The following is an 18,400-nucleotide window of genomic DNA, read 5'->3' on the forward strand; positions in this document are numbered from 1 at the left end:
CCAGTTTCCTGTTTACAGGCACCCTCCTTTGAGATTGATGTTCCTAACCTCCCTACACTCCAGTTCCTGCACCCTAAAGCTACAGTCTGGGTTTCCATGCCCCTGCAGAGTTAGTTTAAACCCCCCCCCAAGAGCACTAGCAAACCTCCCACCAAGGATACTGGTGCCCCTCAGGTTCAGGTGTAGACCATCCTGTTTATAGAGGTCCCACCTTCCCCAGAAAGAACCCCAGTTATCCAAATACCGGAATCCCTCCCTCCTGCACCATCCCTGTAGCTCTGAGCTCCTAGGTCCCTCTGTTTACATCACTATTGAAGGCTATATTTTAATTGTATAAGTTAAATCATTTAGCTCTATTTTTGTCACAGGTTTAGCTTTCTTATTGCAAATGTTTTATGCATTTAATTTACATGATTTTGCACTATTCATTTAATGGACTCTGCTGATGCACTGTTACTGTTTAAAGATTTTATCCTTTTCCATTTTGCTTTGCTTTGCTTGCTTTACCTAAGGAACTGTACTGCTATATGGCCTTAAGTCCCTGGATTTCTAAAACTTTCTCCATCTGAAACTGCTGCCCACTTCTTTTACTTTCTAAATTGACTATAGTTGTAGTTATAGTGTGGCCAGGACCCTGCTCAACCTAGTTAAAATAGGGCCCACTCTTAAGGTAACAGCATCCTGAGCACTTTTTTTTATTCATTTCTGGGACATGGGCATCACTGACTGGCCAGCATTGATAGCCCATCTTTATTTGTCCTTGAGAAGGTGATGATGAGCTGCCTTTTTGAATCGCTGTAGCCCACTTGTTGTGGTTTGAGCAGCAACGGAATTCCAGGATTTTGACCCAATGACTGTGAAGGAACGGTGGTAAATTTCCAAGTCAGGGTGGTGAGTGGCTTGGAGTGCAACTTGCAGGTGGTGGCATTCCCAAGTTCCTGCTGCCCTTGTCCTTCTAGATGGAAATGGTTGTGGGTTTGGAAGATCTTTGGTGAATTTCTGCAGTGCATCTGAGCGCTGGTGGTGGAAGGAGTGGTGGTTTATAGATCTGGTGCCAGTCCTTTGTCAAGCGTCCTGAGTGTTGTTGGAACTGCACCCATCCAGGCAAGAGAGATGTGTTCCATCACGCTCTTAACTTGTGCCTTGTAGATGGTGAAAACACTTGGGGGTGTCAGGAGGTGAGTTACTTGCCGCAGTATCCCTAGTCTTGACCTGTTGTTGGAACCAATATGTTTATGGCGTGAGTCTAGTTGAGTTTCTGGTCAATGGTAACCCCAAGGATGTAGGGGATTCAGTGATGGTAAAACTTAAATGTCAAGGGATGGTGGTTTCAGTGTCTCTTATTGGTGATGGTCATTGTCTGGCACTTGTGTGGCGCAAATGTTTCATGGCACTTGTCAGCCCTAGCATGGATATTGTCCAGATCTTGTTGCATTTGAGCATGGACTGCTTCAATATTTGAGGAGTCACGAATGATGCTGAATATTGTGCAATCATCAGCGAACATCCCCACTTCTGACATTATGACAGAGGGAAGGTTGTTGATGAAGCAGCTGAAGATTGTTGGGCCGAGGACACTACCCTGAGGGACTCCTGCAGAGATGTCTTGGAGCTGAGATGACTAACTCTGCACAACCACAACCATCTTTCTTTGTGCTTGGTATGACTCTAGCCAACAGAGTGTTTGCCCCCTGATACTCATTGATTCCAGTTTTACCAGGGCTCCTTGATATCATACTCTGTCAAATGAGGCCTTGATGTCAAGTGCTGTTACTCTCACTTCACCTCTGAAATAAAGCTCTTTTGTCCATGTTTGAACTAAGGCTGTAATGTAATCAGGAGCTGAGTGACCCTGGCGCAACCCAAACTGGGTGTCACTGAGCGGGTTGTTGATGAGCAGGTGCTGCTTGATAGCACAGTTGATGACCCCTTCCATCACTTTACTGATGATAGAGAGTAGACTGATTGGGCGGTAATTGGCCGGGTTGGATTTGTCCTGCTTATTGTGTGTAGGACATATCTGGGCAATTTTCCACATTGTTGGGTAGATACCAGTGTTGTAACTGTACTGGAAGAGCTTGGCTAGGGGAGCGGCATGTTCTGGAGCACACGTTTTCAGTACTATTGCTGGAATGTGATCAGGACCCATTGCCTTTGCAGTATCCAGTGCCTCCAGCCATTTCTTGATGTGACATGGGGTGAATCGAATTGGCTGGAGACTGGTTTCTGTGATGCTGGGGACCACTGGAGGAGCCCGAGATGGATCATCCACCTGGCACCTCTGATTGAAGATTGTTGCGAATGCTTCAGCATTATCTTTTGCCCTGATGTGCTGGGCTCCTCCATCATTGAGGATGGGGATATTTGTGGAGCCTCCTCCTCCAGTGAGTTGTTTAATTATCCATCACCATTCACGACTGGATCTGGAAGTACTGCAGAGCTTAGATCTGATCCGTTGGTTGTGGGATCGTTTAGCTCTGTCCATCACTTGCTGTTTATGCAGTTTTGTATGCAAGGAGTCCTGTTTGGTAGCTTCACCAGGTTGATACCTCATTTTTAGGTCTGCTTGAAGCTGGTCTTGGCATGCCTTCCTGCTCTCTCTCCATTGAACCAGGGTTGACCCCCTGGCTTGATGGTAATGATTGAATAGGGGATATGCCAGGCCAAAAGGTTACGGATTGTGCTGGATTGTACAGTTCTGCTGCTGTTGATGGCCCACAGCACCTCATGGATGCCCAATCTAGATGAACTAGATCAGTTCAAAATCTGTCCCATTTAGCTTGGTGATAGTACCATATAACACGATGGAGATTATTTTCAACGTGAAGACGGGACTTCGTCTCCACAGTGACAGTGCTGTGGTCACTTTTACCTGTACTGTCATGGACTGATGCTTCTGCAGCCAGAAGTTAGTAAGGATGATGTCAAGTATGTTTTTTCCTCTTGTTGGTTCCTTCACCGCCTGCGGTAAACCCATTCTAGCAGTTATATCCTTTAGGACCTGACTAGCTCAATCAGTAATGCTGCTGCCGAGCCACTCTTGCTGGTGGACGTTGAAGTCCCCACCCAGAGTATATTTTGTGCCCTTGCCATCCTCAGTGCTTCCTCAAAGTGTTGTTCAACATGGAGGAGTACTGACTCATCAGCTGAAAGAGACGGTACGTGGTAACCAGTAAGATGTTTCCTTGCCCATGTTTAATGTGAAGCTATGAGACTTCATGGAGTCCAGAGTCAATGTCAAAGACTCCCAGGGCAACTCTCTCCTGACTGTGTCCCACTGTGCTGCCACCTCTGCTGTGTCTGGCCTGCCAGTGGAACAGGATGTATCCAGGGATGGTAATGGTGGTGTCCAGGGTGTTATCTGTAAGCTATGATTCTGTAAGAATGACAATGTCAGACTTGACTAGTCTGTGAGACAGCTCTCCCAATTTCGACACTAGCCCCCAGATGATGGTAAGGAGGACTTTGCATTGTCGACAGGGCTGTTTGTGTTTTTGGCGTTATCTTTGCGGTTCCAAGGTCGATGTCAGGGGTCCGTCTAGTTTGATTTCTTTGTAGAAACTTACTTTCTAGCGATTGATACAACTGAGTGCCTTGCTGGGCCATTTCAGAGGGCACTTGAGAGTCAACCACATTGCTGTGGCTCTGGAGTCACAAGTAAGGATGTCAGATTTCCTTCCTAAAGGACATTAGTGAACCAGATGGGATTTTCCGACAATTGACAATGGTTTCATGATCATCATTCAACTATTGTATTCAAATTCCACCATCTACCATGGCGGGATTTGAACCCTGTTCCCCAGAACATTATTTGGGGTTTCTGGATTAATAGTCAAGCGATAATCTCACTAGGCGATCGTCTCCCCTAGTGATACTGGTGTCGGTGCCACATGAACCAACACCAACAAGATTCTTTGAGCCATGAATTTAGATTGTCATTCAACGTCCTTCAGTGCTATTCAGCACACGACTCGGGTAGAGTCCAGACGTGGTTACCTTTAAGTTTCTGTATTTTAGTTTGGACTTGAAGTGTTTGAAGAATGAGCTGAGATGGTAGGTATCACTGTTTGTTCATCAAAAGAAAGAAACATGTTACCTTCTGAATGTACACAATTGATACAGATTACGTCTGGAATTAGTGCTGACACCCCCTTCCCATCCCATTATTTATGATTTTAATACGTGACCTTGATTCTAATACACAAATTAAATTGAGTACTATGTAGATTATGACACATAGGCACGAGGCAGTAAAGTCTGATGAAGGACTTGTATTTGTAATGGGCAGATGAAATTTCATACAGGTATAAGCACAATGTCTTCTGTATAGTGAGGTGAATTGGGAGGTTTACATAATAATTAAATGGTGTAAAATATGAGCTAGAGAATAACTGTGTGATCTGGGAATTATAATAAATACTGTCCACTTTCAGTGATTGTAGAGGATTGAGCTCTATTCACTGACTCCTATCTTGTCGGGTTTTGTGGCTAACTGATGTTGTCAGAAAACTCAGTTAGGAAACTTGATTTCTCAACATTGAAATAAATGAGAGTGTACCTCACAGGGGAATCCAATATTGGCAAGAAATTCTGCAGAGATGGGAAGTCATCAGCTGATCTTAGTTTAATAGGTTTAATTTAGTATTTACTAGTTTATTTTTAACAGTTTAAGATGCTTAAATTGCTTCTTGCAGATTATTCTAATACTGTTGTGTATCTATTATATGTTTGGTAACTTGTCTGTTTCATTTCAGTATTGGCAATCGAGTAAATGAAAAAAGTGGTCCCCATCAACCTACTGTTTTGTGGAATGCAATGATACACCCTCTACGTAGAATGACAATCACAGGAGCCATCTGGTATCAAGGTGAGGCATCTGTTACACCAGAAGCTACGGACTCAGTGCTGGGAGAGTCATAGTTGGATGGTGCATTTCACCTGCTGGCCTCTGTCAATGGCAAGGGGTATTTCTGGATCTCTGGCTAGACTTAGCTTCTGGTTAATAAATAACACCGCAAAATTAGGGAATTGTTGACCTTGTGTCACTAATGGAAACCTGTACTTGGGCTTCAATTTGGTGTTGTAAGGACCTAGGGCAATAAAAGACAGGGCAGGATGGAGAACTAAATATTTAAAGTACAATTTGGGAACTCACAAGAGGGGGAAAATAGTGTGCCTAGTAACTTAACTAGACAGAATTTGATTTCCAGATGGTGAGTTGAGATGCAAAGATAAAAACAGTGGTGTGCTGAAAGTTATGCTGGATTGTAGCAGGTTTGTACCTCTAACATATTTGCATGTCATGAATACTCAATTTAAAACAGTTTTTGTTTAAGGTCAGTGCCACTCGCTTCACAATTGTTTCAAGGAGATGTGCAGTAGGTGGATCTGTGCAGTTGTGATTGAGGTAAGCAGGTCTCCATGTTGAACTGTTGCACATAGCAGTGAGTGATGAAAGGTTGATGTTCAGTTGTCGAGACCTATGGTGGAGAGAAGGATTGAGAGTACTGGATGTAGTGGTCCTGTCAGGGAATGGGCAGATCAAGCAGAGATTGGAAGATCAGTGAAGGCTTTAAAGAGTGGTCAGTGCAATCAAAGGTGGAGGTTGAATTGACATACTGTTTGGTAGAGGATTCAGTGAAAATTGGAAACTCTCCTGAGTATGGGGTTAGGTCTAGAGTCAAGTTTGGGGACTGGATGATCTCTTGAAATGGTTCACAGCACCAAACAAAAAATTGAAGCTGGATAAAGAGCAGATTCAGGATTAGAGTGGTAATTTTAATGGTCAAGGGGGAAGACAATGTGTATAGGGATTTGGTAATGTGGTCTGGTCTAGGTTTAAGCATAACAGGATGGGAAAGGTTATTTTGGGTAATTATGGGTGATGGCTCAAATGTGAGGATGATGAGGATGTAGAAAGCATATGATCATGTTTCTAATGTTCCATTGTTTGTGGCTCACTGAAAACACCCAGAATTGCTTTTGCTAGTTTCCTCAACTCTGGAGTTAGACTGACTGGCCTATACTTTCCTGGTTTATCCCTTGCTTTCTTCTTGAATAATGGTGAGCATGTTGGTTGTTCTCCAGCAGTTTTCCTGTGGCCAGAGAGGAAATGAAACTTTTTGCAAGCTGTGCCATCATATTCATATTTTTAAAATGTACTTTTGCTAGGAGCTCATCTAGATGAAATCCTGACATCAGTTGAAGTACAGGCAGTCTGCTTCATATCACTGAAATGTGGCTGGCACATTTTTCATGCCAGATGGCATGACTTTAAACTGATACAGTCCAGTTGGCATAAAAAGCCAAAATTGTCCTTGCTCTTTCTGACAAAGGTACCTGTCAGTATCCTCTGAGCAAGTCCAACTTAGAAATATAAGTTGCTTGTCCCACCTTCTCAACAGTCTTCTAAACATTGAATCAGATATGTATCAGTCTTTATAACTGCAATAATATTGTGATAGTCCACATGTAACCTTTGGGCACTATCTTTGGCACCATTAGTATGGGTGAGCTCCAGTCATTGTAACTCACTTTGATTATGTTGTTTTGTTGCTGTGCCAACTTTAGAGTTTTATGCCTACAAGGATGTTGCTTAATCAGAACAGCATCTCCTATATCTACATAATACATAATCAGGTTAGTACTTCCTGGCTTATTTCCTCATATCTCCCCATGTGATTGTAATATCTCTTTCAGATCATTTTGATTTTCCTCTGGAAGGTAACTCAATAATTTATCCCAATTTTTGAAAACTTCCTCATTGTCCAATTTAATTTGAGGAATGTCCAATTCAGAATCCTCTGAATTTGGTTCTTCCCTCTGTTTTTTTTTCCCTGTCAAAATATCTTTTGAGCATATTCACACAACACACTCTGTGAGATTCTTTCTATCCAGAGGCCTTATCAAATAGTTCACCTCACTCAATTTCCTTTCAACTTGATAAGTTCCACTAAACCTTGATTTTAAAGGTTCACCTATCACTGGAAGCAATGTTAACACCTCCCCAATAGCAAAATTGCAGATTTTTGATTTCTTGTCTGCTTCCTGATTCATTGTGATACTTTTAGATGCTGTCTCGCCAACTCCCCCACTCTATTTCATCATTCCCGAAAAGTTGACACATTGTCCAAATATGTGGTCTCTGAATTATGACTTGCCAATTTCTACTTAATCAATTTTAGTGGTCCTCTCACTTTATACCCAAAAAATAGTTCAAATGGATTGAATGTGTTCAATTCATTTGGGGCATCTCTTGATCGCAAAAAGTACAAATGCAATTCCCTTATCCCAATCATCTGGATGGTTTTGACAATAAGCCCTTAATATTAAGAAGGCTAATGGAATGCTATCCTTTCATATGATAGGAATTGAACATGAGAGTCAGGATATTAATGGGTGGCATGGTGGCACAGTGGTTAGCACTGCTGCCTCACAGCGCCAGAGACCCGGGTTCAGTTCCTGCCTCAGGCAACTGTCTGTGTGGAGTTTGCACATTCTCCCCGTGTCTGCATGGGTTTCCTCCCATAGTCTAAAAATATGCAGGTTAGGTGAATTGGCCATGCTAAATTGCCCGTAGTGATAGGTGTAGGGGAATGGGTCTTCAGGGGGTCGGTGTGGACTTGTTGGGCCGAAGGGCCTGTTTCCACACTGTAAGTAATCTAATTTAATTGTCTTTAATGTCTGATGCCACCTTTGGAGCCCTCCCTGCAACTCTGGATGGTATGCAGTAGATTTAAATTGTTTAATTCCTAAGCTGTCAATAACTTCCTTGAATAATTTTGATGTAAAGTTTGACCCTTGATTTGATTGTATAGAATCCCTACAGTGTGGAAACAGGTCCTTCGGCCCAACAACTCCACACCAACTGTCCCATTACTCTACAATTTACCCCTGACAAACGTACCTAACCTACACAATCCTGAACACTATGGGCAATTTAGCATGTCCAATTCACCTAATCTGCTGGATTGTGGGAGGAAACCGGAGCACCCGGACGAAACCCACGCAGACACAAGGAGAATGTGCAAACTCCATATAGACAGTCTCCCGAGGCTGGAATCAAACCTGGATTCCTGGCACTGTGAGGCAACAGTGCTCACCACAGAGCCACTGAACCACATGCCACCTTATCTCTGTGGATAGTCTGTATCTAGTGAAAAATTTGAGTAATTCTTCTCCAGTCCTTTTAGCTGTGATATTGCATAATGGAACAGCCTCTGGAAATCTGGTGGACACAAATCTGGTGTTAACAAATACTGATTTTCACTTTTTGTTTTAGGTCAATTAAGACTCTTGTAAAAGGTTCCTCAAATGTAGCAATAGGTATTAAAATTGTGGGTTTTATTACTGCCTGTGGTTTGCCAATTACCTGAATGTATGACATGGCTGGCAAAATTCAACTATATCCTTATCAGTCCAGGCCAGTAAAAATGTTTTTATATTTTAGGTTGAATTTTTCTCACTCATGAATGACCCCTTCGTGGTAGCTCATGTGTCACTCACAACAACACCTTTCTATAACTACAATGAGTCTTCTTGCTATCTGTCACCATGAAGATCATTGAAAGAAGCCTCCTCAGCTGCTTCCTCCCAATGTCCATGAACTCCTTTCAGATTCATTCTGCAGTTTTCGCCTATTGAATGACAGCACAGAAGTGATCATTCATCATTGATCCATTTAAGAAAAGTGCAAGGAATATCAATAACTACTGCACATGACCTCTCAGAAGCCACTCCAATCAAACCCCGAAGCATATGGAGATGCTCCTCCAAAATGTGTTACTATTCTCTGCCTACTCCTTCATGTATTGTAAGCTATGTTCCTCAGCAATGGAACCACAAATTTTCTGCAGAAATTGGGGTCAAATGGGCACCAATTTTGCACCAACTGTCATCCATTTTCCTGAACACGTTAATTGCACCTCACCTCCAACAAATTACCGTTAGGAACTCAGATAATCTACAGAATGTTCTGGAAACTACTTATCCCTTGCCACCTTCAATCCAAATTCAAAACCACTCCATCCTCAGTCATTGAGCTTCATCATGTACATGCTGCATGTGTTCATTTAGAAATTGAACTCCAACCACTTGAGATAATGGGCCTTTCACTGAGACCATCTTCCACCAGCTCCAGCAGCTAAACACCTCCATGTTGATTAGATCACTATTGAGATTCAGGAAAATGTATACTGTTTTCTGTAGTTTGGGAGTTTTCACAAAAGGTAGGCATTGGTGACAAAATCCTGTAAGAATTAATTATGTTCCAGCTTGGTTGGTCAGTGGCACTTCGACACATTTCCTCTGTTTCGTTTCAGTCTTGTCATTGATAATGTCCTCAAGATAGACAAGGAGGTAAACATCTCCAAATAAATAAAAATTATCAGTTTATAATTTAGTATTCAGTTTACTACACATACATGAGGGTACAATTCTTCTCCAAGATCTCTTGCATTAATGTATTTTGATACCAGATTGATACATTTCACTGGATTTCACCCAGATGATTTATTTCAATTCAATTCAAAATTATTTTAGAAAACTTCCAACTTGTTGGAATGATTTTTCTATCTCTATCTTTTATCCCTTATCACTAATTATTCTAGTTCACAGAACCTCATCAAGATTCTATCTAATTTGAGAGTCCTGGAGGAACTTTACTGTCCTATACCCTATTCTTAGATCATTAAAATATCACTGTTTCTACACAGTAGAAATATTGTAGATTTTAACACATTTTGTTTGTTTTTTTCTTTTTTATCATTTCAAAACAATGCCAAATTCAGATGGATTTTTTGGCAGAACTTGTCAGTCCTATGTTCAATTTTATTTCCTCCGGTTTCCGAGGGCCTGTTTCCACACTGTGGGGAATCTAATCTAATCTAATCAAATCAGACTAGCTTCTATGATGTTCTAGAACTCTAAGACTGCTTTCTGTTCCTTTTCCTTTATTAAAAATAATACAATTTCCTCAAACAGTAAATAAATTTCTTCTCCTGGAGTGCAATGAATTTTATCATTTCCAATCTCAGAAACAATCATGCACAACCCTGGTGGTTTTGCATTAGGGACAGAAATACTTGCAATCCATGTCGTATGCAGCACATTACTTCAGCTAACAAATTACCCTAAATAGATTGCAGCCAAATCCTTGAAAAGCAAAGCCTTTGGTCGAAATTGTCACCACATTATTCAAGTCTGATGGTGTCTGCAGATAAGTTATTTTATTCTTCAAGTGACTACAGTGTTATTGTCGATGCGGATGTAAAAGGTCCACTCGTTTACCAGGGCCATGAGCTGAAAACAAAAGCAGCAAATTCTTTGTGACCGTGCTTAGCAGCCAGGAGGTTAATTTGTCAAATTATGGTTTGGTTTTGTCATCGTGGAAAAAATCCAAATAAAATGAAGAAGTTTAAATTTAATAATGCCCAATATGTGTTTATTACATTAAACAATTGTGATGATCTAAAGAGAAAAAAAAGTAATTTTCAACAGAAGACAGAACAAAATAATGTTGAAAACCTGCAATTACTTGACAAAAACTTTACAAATTCTTCCTAATTTTTATCCTAGAAATTGAAACTCTATTAAAATAGTAGTAATCATTGATTGTGTTATTAATTTCAAAAACATTTCCATTAAGGAAGACAGCATTTTACATTAATCACTTCATTTGTTTTAGTAATTTTCAGTGCCTTTCATTTGATAAAATGTTTCCGACTTCAGGCATTTGAGTACAACCAAGATGGTTGAACAAGCAAAATTATCTTATATTATCTCAAAATTCAAACCATTAGTAAATAAAATCATAACTGTTAGCCTTTTACATTTGCATGTCATCTATTCTGAATGAAAGACCTCAATATAATCAAACATAATACCCAGATTTTTACTTTGGCAGCAATGAGAGTTAGTTTCTCACAATTGAAGAGATAAGGTACCCTCAGTCATTCCAATTGAAGTTAGGCCAACTATTTAACTAAATACAAAAAACAATGCTGGCAGGAAAAAGGTCTCTCGCTTCTTTTCTTTAGCACATTTCAAAATGGCTAAACACGAATCTGAAGAAGCGGTCAGCTTTTGCAATGTGAAATTCAACACTTACCAAAGGTTTAAGAGGGCAGAGCTTTCCACATGTTGAGAATTCTGGAACAACCACACCAGTTTTTTTTTAATTGATACACAATCTTAAATTTAAATTTAACGCATTTAACAATCGGATCTGTACTTTTAGATAACTTGGAAATATTTATCTTTTTTAATGGGTTATGAACTCACTGAAGAAGGGCTTATGCCTGAAACGTTGATTCTCCTGTTCCTTGGATGCTGCCTGACCTGCTGCGCTTTTCCAGCAACACATTTTCAGCTATGAACTGACATTGCCAAACTTGATTATTTCCAGGTGTTGCACCTGCCACACAATGTGTTTGAACTCTTATATCTAGCAAAAGAATTGTGAATTGACTCTTAATAATGATATACAGCAATCCTCACTTATTTGACACAATTAATATTAGAACCATAAGAGGCTAACGATAAACACTGCAAATGATCTTATGTTTTAACTTAAATTTGTATGATTGTATACCACAACACTAGAACTTGGCCAGGATCCATATGATGATGTTGTATGGTCTTCTTCCGAGGATCTCAGAGGTGTCTTCTGTTTTGGTGGGTTATTCTCAAGTTACCGCGCTAAGCAGGGTTTTGCAGCAATTCTTATCCTTCAAACTCTTTGGGCCCTTTTGGATTGGTCTTGAGAATCTGCCAATAGATTGATCAAATTCGAATACCCTAATAGATTAGACTCAACCAGGGATTGGCATGTTGATGGGAGGGTGGCCCATAGGTGACCATTCTGTAAGGTGCTGGGTGCAAACAGCCTCCTCCAAATAAGCATGCTAGGCACCTCCATGTCTGGCGATTGTCCCAAGTGTGACATTCCATTGTCTCATTCAAGTCCAACTTCAGGGGTGTGTATTGCAGGGTCTGCAGTTGTCAAATTTGTTTGCAAACTGTCTGTGGGCAGCTGCAGCCAGTCTGGATTCTGCAGCATGTGATTGACATAGTCACTTTAGTCAAAGCTGGCTTTCATTTCCCAGCATCCTTTAATTTATGGCCACTTTATTGAAGTTCATCCAAAATCAATTATTTAGGGCGGCCTTAACCAGCCACAGTCCCTGCTCTTGATCTTGAATGCAAAGCATGATGGATCACATACTAAAAGACCAATCTCTATGCAGTGGGTATATGACCATTCAAGCTCAAATAAAGCACAATACATATTTAAACAAGTAAACTGTTACAGATAGCATGAGAAAGCTACATTTAACTAATATCAGAAACTAAAATAAATAAGGTAACGGAGAAATGTGCAAATACAAAACAATTGTGAAAGTACAATGGCAACATACATCACAAAGTCATAAAAAGGCATTAATTAAATAAAAAAAGTATTTATACACCTAGGTGGCTAAGATTCACTATCTGATCAAATGAAAAGCCAAACAATGTTATAAAATCTCACAAAAAAAGCAATAACAAACATTTCCGTAATGGGAATCTTGAAATTGAGCAAATATTATAATTTATACATTGGAGAAATGGCCAAATAAATTGTGGTTCTGTAGTATGTTTCAATATCAAGGTAGGCCAAATCAAAACAACCCTTCACTGCACCTGTGGGTCAGCCGAGAAAGAATCAAAGACAGGAAAGGATCAAAGGAGAGAATTAATTAGATCTGGAAAAACTTAATTAGATCAGAATTAAAGTTTTCAGTGGCAACTATAGTGACAAAAAGGGAACTAAAGCGAGCAGGCGGTGGGAACGTCTACAAGAGGCGCTCAGCAGGAGGTAACCACAGAACATCTATACATGGTCTAAAATTGCTTGAATGCACAACAGGGGTAACCACAGAGTGTCTACATGTGGTCTAAAAGCATTGAGGTAAACAGACAATTCTCAAGTACCTATCTCAATGGATCAGTTTCAGTACTTTACACATACAACAAATAAACTATCGAAACCATGGAGGTAATGAATTGATAATTGCATCCTGTGGTTAAGCCAATGATATAGTTGAAGGACTGGACAGCCCAAAACACTGTGAGGAGGTGTCGTTTGCACATGAAAAACCATTGTTCCACAGGTTGTAGGACCCTGGAGGCATAGGCCACTTGCCCTTGCCTACTGTGCTGCTCTTGTAGTAGAACAGCAGCTATTGTCTGGTCTGTGGCTGTAACTTCTAAGGTGTATGGTTAGTAAGGGTCTGGTACCAGTAAGGCAGGTGCAGTTGCAAGGGCTTGTTTTAAATCACTTACTGCCTCTGTGTGTTGAGACATCCAATTCCAGGCAGCGTTCGTTTTTAGCTACTTTGAGAGTGGAGCTGCGTTGGGGCAAATCCATCAATGTGTTCCTGAAGGTTCATACTGGCCTAGGAAAGATCAAAGTGCACTGACATCTCTGGGGAGTAAGAGCTGTTCTGGCGTCTCTATTCGCTTTCAGTCTATTTCCCTTTTCCCATGGGTGACTATCATTTCCAAATATGTGACCCGAGGTTGCAGAATTCGTGCCTTTTTAGGATTTATTTTGCCTGTGTAACGGATCAAGTAATGTGTTGAATGTGCTCCTCCTTCTTTGTTTCTGTTTATAGAAATAGATTGACCACATATTGTATTAGGCAATCAGGCCTCGGCTAACTATCTGTGAAAAATCAGGGGTGAGTTATGAAACCCTTGGGAGAGACAAGTCCAGGAAGGTAAAGGCGAATTTGTAACTGATATGACCTGTTTAAGGGTACAGACTAGAAACCATTACTGATATCAAGTACTGTGAAGTACTTTGCTTGCTGGGCCTGTTTCACCATTGTGAGAGTGGTCACTTCATTAAGTTCTTGACAATCGATGGTTAAATGACCCATCTGCTTTCCTGACCAGCCAAATTGGTGCATTACAAGTGGAGACTACAAGTAGCAGCACTCCTTGCAGTAACAGACTGTCAATCACCTTTTGGCCACTTGCCCCCTGCCTGTCTGGGGAAACTATATTGCCTTTGTGATTTTGGGTCGAGCCCCTCAATTATCACCTCTCCCAGGATATGCCCAAAGTCATGCTTATGCTGTGCGACTACCCCTTAGTGCTTTACAGTCACCTCTCTCATAGCCAGATTCTTGGTCATGGTTAGGGGATTGAACTAAAACTCCCCTATTGTGCTGACTTGATTAGCATAATGGCCCAGGATGGTTGGGGTATTAATGACCAGAGATAATTGACATATACAGGCATTCCCTGGGTCGAAACTAAGATTACACCCCGTCATATAATTGATGCCAAATAGGTATTCTGCACCTGGAGGAAGGTTGATTAAAATAGCAGTGTGCTGGCATGTAATGTCACCTAGATTAAATTCTATTTGTTCTGTAATGTACCCTTCCTCTACATGGCCAGTAAACCCACTTAAAACAATTGCCCCTGTGGTACACCAGGGAATATTATTAAATCTGGAGGTGTTCATGGTTATGTGGGAACCTCTGGTAACCCAGAGGAATTTGACAGGGCAGCCCACCTCACCATCAAATAGTGGTCTGCCTACGCTATCCCACGTCGTGTTGCAGACCCTTACTGGGGAAGCAGAAGCCTGGCACTGTCATGCGGATGCCTCATAGGTTGAGAGTGGGGAGTATATGTGTTGGCTAGTATCCACAGCAGGGACTGGAACATGCTGAATTGGGCATTCTAACGGTAGTTGGTGACTCCCTGTATCACCCCTTGGTCCCGCTGCAGTTGGTGGTCCCTGTGGCTGTGAGTGTGGCTGCACATGGGCTCGACATTCCCACGCTTAGTGTCCTGCAGTGCACCTGCAGTGTAACACTGCGCTGGATGACAATTGTTCCCTTGCTTTGTTCCTGTATCTCTCCCTGTGGCTGTGTATGGTGGAGTTGGGTTTTTCTGGTAAGAGATTCTTCCCCCCCCCCCCCTTTCATTCCTCCACAACGGACCCAGGTTTGAGGTTCGAAAAGAAAGCATTTTCCTTTCTTTCTCTACCTTGCCTTTATTCAATTCATGGGCTTCTTTCTCCCATATCCAGGACATTCTTCTCAAAATCCATGCCTCGTTGTGGCTTGGCTTTGTGGAATCGAAATTCATGCAGGCCTTCCTGCTCTCCTTCGAGGCATGGGAATCTAGAGTCCTAGCCTACTTAGCTGAGTCAGCCTTGAATAACTGTCCTCTGTCTAAGTCTCTGTAAACTCCTGTAAAATGTACCCATAAGTAATAGCAAAGGGTGTTCCCCCTTCTTTTGCCAACACTTGTTTAACCCATCCACAGGGTCCCTTGATTGTAGCCAATCACTGTTAGGATTGCCTTTTTCATGTTGGCAAGGGCTCTGTCTCCTACATTAGTGTGGCTGGGATTGCAGACTGGACTGACTGGCCTAAACACATGACAAAGAGTTTCACCTCTCTCCAATCCAGCCCATGTAACATTTCTGCTGTCTGACCCTCTCAAAGAACGTAATTGGATCAGCTGATGGTTAAAACTCTGGAATCTTTTTCGCGGTCTCTGCTAACTATGCTACAGTAGATGGGGTCGTATATTTGATTGAACATAGAACATAGAAGAGTACAGCACAGAACAGGCCCTTTGGGCCACGATTTTGTGCCGAGGATTATTTCTAATCTAAAGTAACAAAACCTAACCTAAACATTCCTCAATTCATTGCTGTCCATGTGCATGTCCAGCAGTCGATTAAATGTCCCGAATGACACTGCTTCCACCATCACCGCTGGCAACGCATTCCATGCATTCACAACTCTGTGTAAAGAACCTACCTCTGACATCCCTTCTATACCTTCCTCCTAATATCTTAAAACTATGACCCCTCATACCAGTCAATCCTTCCCTGGGGAAAAGTCTCTGGCTATTGACTCTATCCATGTCTCTCATTATCTTGTATACCTTGATCAGGTCTCCTCTCTTCCTCCTTCTCTCCAGAGAGAAAGTCCGAGCTTAGTTAACCTCTCTTTGTAAGACAAGTCCTTCATCCCAGCATCCTGGTAAACCTTCTTTGCACCCTCTCCAAAGCCTCCGTATCTTTCCTATAATTGGGCGAGCAGAAGTGGACACAATATTCCAAGTGTGGTCTCACCAGGGACTTGTAGAGCTGCAGCAAAACCTCGCGGCTCTTAAACACGATTCCCCTGTTAATGAAAGCCAAAACATCATATGCTTTCTTAACAACCCTTCACAACACCACTTCGCACTTATCCAGGTTGAACTCCAGCTGCCATTTCTCAATTCGGCTCTGCATCCTGTCTCTGTCGCGTTGTAGCCTGCAATAGCCTTCGATACTATCAACGGCACCTGTAACCTTTGGAGGTTGCTGGGGCTTCGGTGTCTCCAAACTGCCTTTCAGTTGTTATCGGGTTCATTGTGACTGGGGGCGTTCCCAGAAGCGCTGAAGGAGTTGACTCCTCTGAGAAGGGTGGAGGTGGACCCCAATCATTTGTGCTCCTGGCCTATGCTGTGCATATTCCCTAAGCTCATCCCAGTTTATCCCTTCTTGTTCTTCCTCTCTAGCCTCTTCATATGCGCACTTTATCCCATCTCTAAATGAGAGCTGCGCTTTTAATTTGTCAGTCTCCCGCAGACACTTGTTGTGGTCGACACAATGCTTCTTAGTATTGTGTAGTTAGTATACAAGTCACATAAGAGTAGAATAGTAATACTTTTTTTCACTGTCATTTGTTAAAGTCAAAAGTGTTACAATAAATAGTTCATTTCTATTCATGATGGCACCAGATGTGAATTGATTTTGTCCTAAATGGCAGTCAGGCATGCTCATCTTGATGGTCGAATTTAGATTTGATATGTTTTTTTGATGGCTTGTGGAACAGTGAGACTTAATTATTTGCATACTCTTGGCAGTTAAGTTGTGACAATGTGCTTGCAGTATTTAGCTACTCATTTAGTTGTTGGGTTCATGCTGTTTAAAGCCAGAAGAGTCAAGAACTGTGAGTGCAGTGATAGGGATAACATTTTAAGATCTTCATCACTGAGTAGGCAGGGGCTTTACAATAAAGATATTGTGATAATCATCTGTGACTTTAACCTTTGCATTCATAAATGTTACCTGGAGGATGAGTTCATTGTGTTCAGCACCGTTTCTTAGAATAAAATATCACCTGGAACCAGGCTTGATTTGACCTGATAACATCTAATGAGACAATTAATTGAATATCTCCCAAAAAAAGGCCTTGTGGGCAAGACCAATCATGATAACATGGTCAAATTTCACATTCAATTTGAGAATGAGAAATCTGGGTCCATAGCTAGTGTCCTAAACTTAAAGACAATTACAGATGTGTGAAGAGAGGACTGGCTGAGGTGTATGTCGGTTGAAAGGTAAAGAGGCACTGGCAGACATTTCAGGAGATATTTCATAACCCTCAACAAAGTCATGTTCCACTGAGAAATAAGACTGTACCGGAACCTGATCGCATTTACAGGATTCTGAAGGGGGAGGGGGAGCAGCCAGAAATAGTGGTACATATTGGCACCAAAAATATAGCTAGGAAAGGGATTGAGGATCTGAAAAGTAAACTACAGAGAGTTAGGTTGGAAACTGAAGAGCAGGACGAGTAGAGTAGTGATCTCAGGTTTGCTACCGGTCCCACAAGATGATTAGATTAGATTCCCTACAATGTGGAAACAGGCCCTTTGGCCCAATCAGTCCACACTGACCCTCCAAAAAGTAACCCACCCAGACCCACTTCCCTCTGACTAATGCACCTAACACTATGGGCAATTTAGCATGGCCAATTCACCTGACCTGCACATCTTTGTACTGTGGGAGGAAACCCACGCAGATAGGAGAATGTGCAAACTCCACACAGACAGTCGCCCGAGGCTGGAATTGAACCTGGGACCCTGGTGCTGTGAGGCAGCAGTGAGCCACCATGCCGCCCCTAAGACAGTGAGGTGAAGAAAGGTCAGCGAGTGCAGCTTAACATGTGGCTGCGGGGCTGGTGCAGGAGAGAGGGCTTCAGATACCTACACCATGGGATGCCTTCGAGAGAAGGACGGGTTGATGTGAACTGGAGGGGCACAAGTGTCCTGGGTGGGAGATTTGTTTGTGTGGTTCGGGAGGGTTTAAACTAGTTTGGCAAGGGGGTGGGAATCAGAGCTACATATCTGAGAGGGGGATAGTTGTGGATGGGGCAGTGACAGGATGTAGTGAATCTATTAGATTTTTCACATGATGAAACAAAGGGATTGGTTAAAGTGTGTCTGCTTTAACGCAAGGAGTGTCAGAAATAAGAGTGATGGACTTAGAGCATGGATCAGTACTTGGAGATATGATGTTCTGGCCATAAAGGAGATGTGGGTTTCACAGGGGCAG

General features: G+C 41.9%; 1 protein-coding gene across 3 annotated transcripts in view; it reads left to right on the forward strand.

The window, feature by feature from the left end:
* siae (sialic acid acetylesterase) overlaps nucleotides 1-18,400 on the forward strand; it is a 132,188-nt gene that overhangs the window by 56,478 nt on the left and 57,310 nt on the right. For all 3 annotated transcript variants that reach the window (XM_043676963.1, XM_043676964.1, XM_043676962.1), the window contains exon 6: nucleotides 4,755-4,867. In XM_043676963.1, coding sequence (XP_043532898.1) covers nucleotides 4,755-4,867 — 113 coding nt within the window. The remainder of the gene's footprint in view (nucleotides 1-4,754; nucleotides 4,868-18,400) is intronic.

The sequence above is a fragment of the Chiloscyllium plagiosum genome, chromosome 35 (genome assembly GCF_004010195.1).
Source record: "Chiloscyllium plagiosum isolate BGI_BamShark_2017 chromosome 35, ASM401019v2, whole genome shotgun sequence".
Lineage (NCBI taxonomy): Eukaryota > Metazoa > Chordata > Chondrichthyes > Orectolobiformes > Hemiscylliidae > Chiloscyllium > Chiloscyllium plagiosum.